Here is a 5,899-nt window from a genome sequence, read left to right as displayed (position 1 = left end):
GCACTGCCCTCACGTTAAGTTAACAGCTTCCCTGGAGCTAAAGGCAGCCTGCGCCTTAAGGACCTGGGCTTTGGGGAAGCCAGGCTTTCGAAACCGCCTGGGTGGTGTCGGGTCTGTCGTGAAGGAGGGAACAGAACAGGGGCCTGCCGGTCCCAGGGTTGGGGACTGGGTGGAGGAGAGATCTGAGGAAGAGGAGGGGGGAAATCAGGAGTAAAGAGAGAAGTGGAAGGCAGGGGATTGAGACCGGCAAAGAAGTGCCTGCGGCCTGAACACCCTGCTCCCCGGTGACTTCTTGAGATGGAGTTCAGTACTTGAGCCTCCTAAGGCCCTCCGTGTAGTTTTGGCTTTCCTTCTCCCTGTTTTTGCCTCCATTGGACAGACATGAGTTAGGAGTGTCTGGGAGGCACAGACACTTTCTGCGGACTCCAGACCTGTCCATGGAGGCTAAGGACCCTGACCAAGGGTCAAGGAGGCCAGGAGACACCAGACTGCTTGTCACATCAGCAGGGCTCCCCTCTGGCTTGGCTCAAGCTCCTTGGCCTTGCACTTGGAGGGTGCGTAGCCCACAATAGCAGAGGCCCAGCCTCCATGCTCCTGCTCATGGGGAAACCCACCTGCTCAGGGAGGGGGTGTTCAACACACACACAAACATCCTTAGAGCCCAAAGACCCTGTCCCCCTTTCTTATGGGGTAGGGAGGGCGCAGGAACAAATAAATGCATGTGGCTGAGTGAGTAAATAAATGTGGGTGTCACTGTCCTTGCTGAAAGAAAGGTGATCCCCAAAGACAATGGAAAAGAGTCAGTCCACAAGCAGCTGCAGAGAGGGTGGCGTCAAAGGGGCTGGGTAACAGTGAGACAGAAAAGCAAATTTGAAGTCAAAGTTGTGAGTTGTAAGGAGAAAGAGGACATGGTTTCTAGAAGCCAAATTGACTGTCAGCTAATAGAGGTTAATACTCCGGAGCTGAGAGATGTGCGGATTTGTGTGCTTTTGTATGTTTGCTGTCTGCCTGTAGGACTCTCTGTGGGTGCCCTGTGTGTGTGTGTGTGTGTGTGTGTGTTCAGTTTCTGCATTTTGTTTAGTAGCACAATACTGATGGTTCTAGTTTATCTTCGCACCTTGTTGTCAACTCTGTTCAGGATGTGTGAACCTGAGTTTATCTGTCAGTGTGCACTTCTGTATTTGTTTATCTGAACATGAATATGTAAGTGCGCTTCCAAGTGAGTTACCTTTGCAGGAGGGTGTAATTCTATATCGGCTCGGGCTTGTCTGGATGTACATTCCCTGTGTTTCTGCCTGTCTCAGTGTCAGGTACACTGTAGACTCTCATTTTAAGTTGGTCGCGTTGCCCAGCATTTAGTTTGGTTTCTGTATCAAGTTTGTGTCTCTACCGGAGGCCATTTGGAAGGAGTCCTTGGATTACTGAAGGTTCCTGTCTTCTTGAGGCCAGTGAGATCCCTGAGTGGGGTCCTAGGCACTCAGCTCAGTCTCTGGGGACAGAGCGGGTGTGGCCGGGCTGGAACTCAGAAGGAGGGCCTGAACTTGTCTGTTTCCCTCTCCCCTCTTCTTCTTTTCCTGCAGCAGGAAGACTGGGAACAGACTGCCGCTTCGGCCATGGGCAGCAAAACCTTGCCAGCGCCGGTGCCCATCCACCCATCCCTGCAGCTCACCAACTACTCCTTTCTTCAGGCAGTGAACGGCCTGCCAACGGTGCCCTCGGACCACCTGCCCAACCTGTACGGTTTCAGCGCACTGCACGCAGTGCACCTGCATCAGTGGACGCTGGGCTACCCCGCCATGCACTTGCCGCGGTCCTCTTTCTCCAAAGTGCCCGGAGCCGTGTCCAGCCTGGTGGACGCGCGTTTCCAGCTGCCTGCCTTCCCCTGGTTCCCTCATGTCATCCAGCCCAAGCCCGAGATCACCGCTGGAGGCAGCGGCCCCGCGGCGCTCAAGACCAAGCCGCGCTTTGATTTTGCCAACCTGGCTTTGGCTGCCACGCAAGAAGATCCATCCAAGCTTTGCCGGGGGGAGGGCCCTGGGTCCCCTGCCGGTGGGCTGGGTGCCCTCCTGGATGTGACCAAGCTGTCCCCCGAAAAGAAGCCCACGAGGGGACGCCTGCCTTCCAAAACCAAGAAGGAGTTCGTCTGCAAATTCTGTGGCCGCCACTTCACTAAATCCTACAACCTCCTTATCCACGAGCGGACGCACACGGACGAGAGGCCCTACACGTGCGACATCTGCCACAAAGCCTTCCGGAGGCAAGACCACCTACGAGACCACAGGTGCAGTACTGAGCTATCAGTCTGCTTCTGATGCCAGGGTTCATAAGGCTGCCCCCCCCCCCCGCCCCCAGGTTCCAAGCCTCCTGAGTTTCTGAGCTTCTCCCTAAATCAGGAAGGAAACCACCCAAGCTCGGGGGTGGGTTTTTGGATCATGGGTGGAGAGAATATGGCAGGAACAGGTCCCAAGCTCCAGACAGGCATGCATGGCTTCCTCCATCTATAACGCTGTGCGAGAGAAGTTTCTGAGATGATGAAGTGTGACATGCGACACATGTGACAGTTAAGCATTTGAAATAGGCAACTAGTGTAACCGAGAAACTAACTTTACTTAATTTTAATAACCACACGTGGCAGGTGGCTACCATCTTGGACAGCCAGTGCCAGCCAATTGTCCCACCTCACCTTCGGTGTTGACTCAAGCCTTATAAGGAGGCTGTGCTGGCCCCTGGTCAGGCAGGCAGGGATCCATCTAGCTGGACAAGGGCACAGCTAAGACAGGAGGTGTCTCCCTTATCTCCCCATCCCCTCCCCACACTCAGCATGTGCCCGCTCCCCACTAGGTAACCCACATCCTTCTTTCTTTTGAGGTTCAAGCTCCTCATTGTCCTGGGAAAGGACTTTGGATAACTATTTATAACATTGCATCATTTTTGCAAAGCTTAATTATCGGTCTGCTTTTTGCCTTCAGATATATTCACTCCAAAGAGAAGCCTTTCAAGTGTCAAGAGTGTGGGAAAGGATTCTGCCAGTCCAGGACTCTCGCTGTGCACAAGACGCTACACTCGCAGGTGAAGGAGCTCAAAACCTCCAAGATCAAATGCTAGACAGAGCCTCCGAGCGAGTCACCAGGACCCTGGTCACGCTGCCCCCTCCTCCAGAGGGAACAGAAGCCCAAGGCGACTCTGGCGGGCAGCGAGAGGGGCTCCGGGGACTTTCCTCCATCCCGAACGCGTCCCCCGGGCCCCGGGCGCACGCGGGAACTTCACAGCCGCGCCCCGGGCCATGACCCCGGCCGCCCGGGCGGCTCCCCCAGGACGCGGCTAAACTCTTGGCCAAAAGGCGGTACTCGTGTGGCGGAAGGGAAACTGCATTAAAAAGAGAACGAAAGCTTCGCGGAGCCGCAGCGGCGCCTCTCCCAGAAGTATTACTTTTTCTATTGTTATTTTATACGTTTTCTTTATTATTTTTTTTTTCTTTGACCATATAAGCTTGTAACTCTGACTGCGGAGAGAGAGGGGAGAGGAAAAGGAGATTTGTGCTCTCGCAGCTTCCCACCCCTCCTCCCGCCCCCATCCCCACCCCCGGGAGCCTGCAAAAGTGTAATCCCAGTATCTGCTTCAGCCTCCGGCCCAGGGAGCGCGGGGCCCAGGAGCGCCCCTCCCGGCTCCTGCCGCGCTGCGGGCGATGGGCTCCCGGACCCGGATGGTGGGGCGGGGGGCCTCGGGCCCTGCGGCTGAGGGGGGCCTGGCCTCCGGCTTCCCTGCTCCGCTGCCCCTTCGCCGCGAAGAGCTGAAGGCTAGCAGCAGGGCGGTGTATTGCGATTGGCACTTTATGCTGACCATCGGTAACGGACATTTATCACTGGAGTTTTTAAAAATATTAAATAAACGGTTATTTTACAGGCATTGCAGGGTGGGTAATTTCCCTCCCCCAATAACTGCGTTTTCTCCCCAAACGCAGCAAACTGGGCAGCTCCTTTTCTTGAGAGGAGCCGGGGCTTCGATCCCCACGCCGACCTGTCCCAATTCTGCAACCTTGCGCTGATTGGGGTCAGTGGCTTGGGATGCATGAAGACGCCCTCCTCTCTCCCGATGGTGGTCAACCTCGGATAACTTAATTTACTTTTCTTCTCCACTTTGGTCTTGGGGCCTCAGTATCGTCTCCCCGCTGCGAATCTCCAAAGGGCTCCAAAGAAGCCGAGTCTGCGGCCAAAACTTCGAACGTTTCTTACAGTATCTCCAGGAGCCGGGTCGCTTCGAATCCAACTAAGGGAAAAGAAAGTCACCCCCCCCCCCCCAAACAAAAGCCTCCTTCCGGGCCTCCTGCTGCTGCCCCGGGAAGGGAAGGAAGCGCCCTCCCCTCACGGTCAACCTCAAACCGGTACCCTCCCTGGGGGCCCAATAGCTGCTGCAAATAAGTCTTCACCGCCGCCTCTCCTAAGTCCCCAGACCTACGTCCCTCCCTCCGTTAGGATCCCCCTGACACGATTCTCCGGCTGGGGCTTGTCCCCACCCTGGATCCCGGCTCCCGGCCCGCAAAGATTTCCCTGCAGTTTTAAAGTCTTGTCAGGAATGGCGGGGGCGGGCGCCCTGGGAGGCCCAGAGAGTCGAGGAGGAGAAATCCGAGTCCGCCCTCCACAAGTGGAACCTTCCCTGGGGCGCCTAGTTTTCTCACAATTAGAGGCCAGGCCGCCGGGGGGCTCTCCAGCTTGGGGCGGGGTGGGGCTCCCCCAGCTCCTGCAGCCCGACCGCGCGGCGGGCGCAGGCGGTGGCGCTCCCGGCCCTTCCCCAGCCTGCTCGAGCGCAGGCTCTCGGGATTCCGCGCCTGGCGCTCAGCGGCCGCGGGCACAGCTGGGCCGAGCTTCCCGGCAACTGGGACTCCCCCCACCCCCAATCCCATTCGGTCTGAGAAAGTGGGCCCGGGTCTACATGAGTTAAAACGTTCTCTAGCCTTTCACTGTGGCATCCCCATCTCCGCTGGGAACGCCCCCTCCCACCCTCCTCCCTCGGCTGGCCGAATCTCCGCGATTCGGGAACCCAACTTAACGCCGAGGCCTTTGCCGGGACCGCGCGGACCAACGCAGCCGTCGGCATTCGGAGCCACGCTGCCCCCTGCTGGACAGGCCTGGAGGGGCGGCCCAGGAATGGGGGCACTTCGCTCCGTCCTGCTCGAAGCCCTGAGGAACCCTCCACCGCAGGCCCTGTCGGCGTCTGGTTTTGCCCTTAAAACCTTCTTGACGCGCGTGCCAGGGCCCCATGAAAACGAGGGGGACAGAGCGCTGCCGGTTCTGGACCGGCCTCTGAGATCTCCGCTAGTAGAGCAAGATCCCAGGACTTCTTACCCTCGGGTCGAAAAAGACTCGCAACAGGAAAGGATGGAGCCCATATCCCAGAGAACTGTGACCTCTGGGCATCTGGAGCGAGGGCTAGTCAGTGGATTTGGGACTTCGACGGCTGGCTCGGGCACAGGCAGCGCAGGCTGTGGTATGGGTGGTGCCTGACCTCAGCTTGTGTAAGCACCCAGGGCAGAAACCTTGTCCCTTCCTTATCAGACCTTTGAAGTGGTTGTTCCAAGGTGAGGACAGTGCATGGGCGCGCGCGCGCACACACGGACTACCCAGAGCTTTGAGCACCTCTGAGGACCTGGGAGAGCCTCATTCAGTCCCTTTAGTCTCCTGGGGTGGGGGTGGGAGGGTGTCCATCTTTCTCATGGAGAAGGGAATGTCAACCCACTTCAGTATTTTTGCCTGGAGAATCCCATGGACAGAGGAGCCTGGTGGGCTACAGTTCATGTGGTCGCTAAGAGTCCGACAGGGCTGAGCTACTAACTTTCACTCACTCATCTTTCTCAAGGATTGATTACTGCTGCTGCCCTCCTGTCCCTCACATTGCACCACTT

At 57.2% G+C, this 5,899-nt stretch overlaps 1 protein-coding gene across 1 annotated transcript; it reads left to right on the top strand.

Annotated features, from left to right (window-relative positions):
* The first annotated feature begins 216 nt into the window (after positions 1 to 216).
* OSR1 (odd-skipped related transcription factor 1) lies at positions 217 to 3,895 on the top strand. Its single transcript, XM_065927196.1, is given in 5 exon segments — positions 217 to 554; positions 1,581 to 2,281; positions 2,970 to 3,081; positions 3,083 to 3,256; positions 3,258 to 3,895. Coding segments are annotated over 5 exon segments (1,134 nt in total). The 5' UTR covers positions 217 to 437; the 3' UTR covers positions 3,288 to 3,895.
* Positions 3,896 to 5,899: the final 2,004 nt, after the last annotated feature.

Source organism: Muntiacus reevesi, chromosome 3 (genome assembly GCF_963930625.1).
Source record: "Muntiacus reevesi chromosome 3, mMunRee1.1, whole genome shotgun sequence".
Taxonomy (NCBI): Eukaryota; Metazoa; Chordata; class Mammalia; order Artiodactyla; family Cervidae; genus Muntiacus; species Muntiacus reevesi.
Note: the sequence above shows the minus strand (reverse complement) of the source record. Positions and strands in the feature narration are given on the sequence as shown.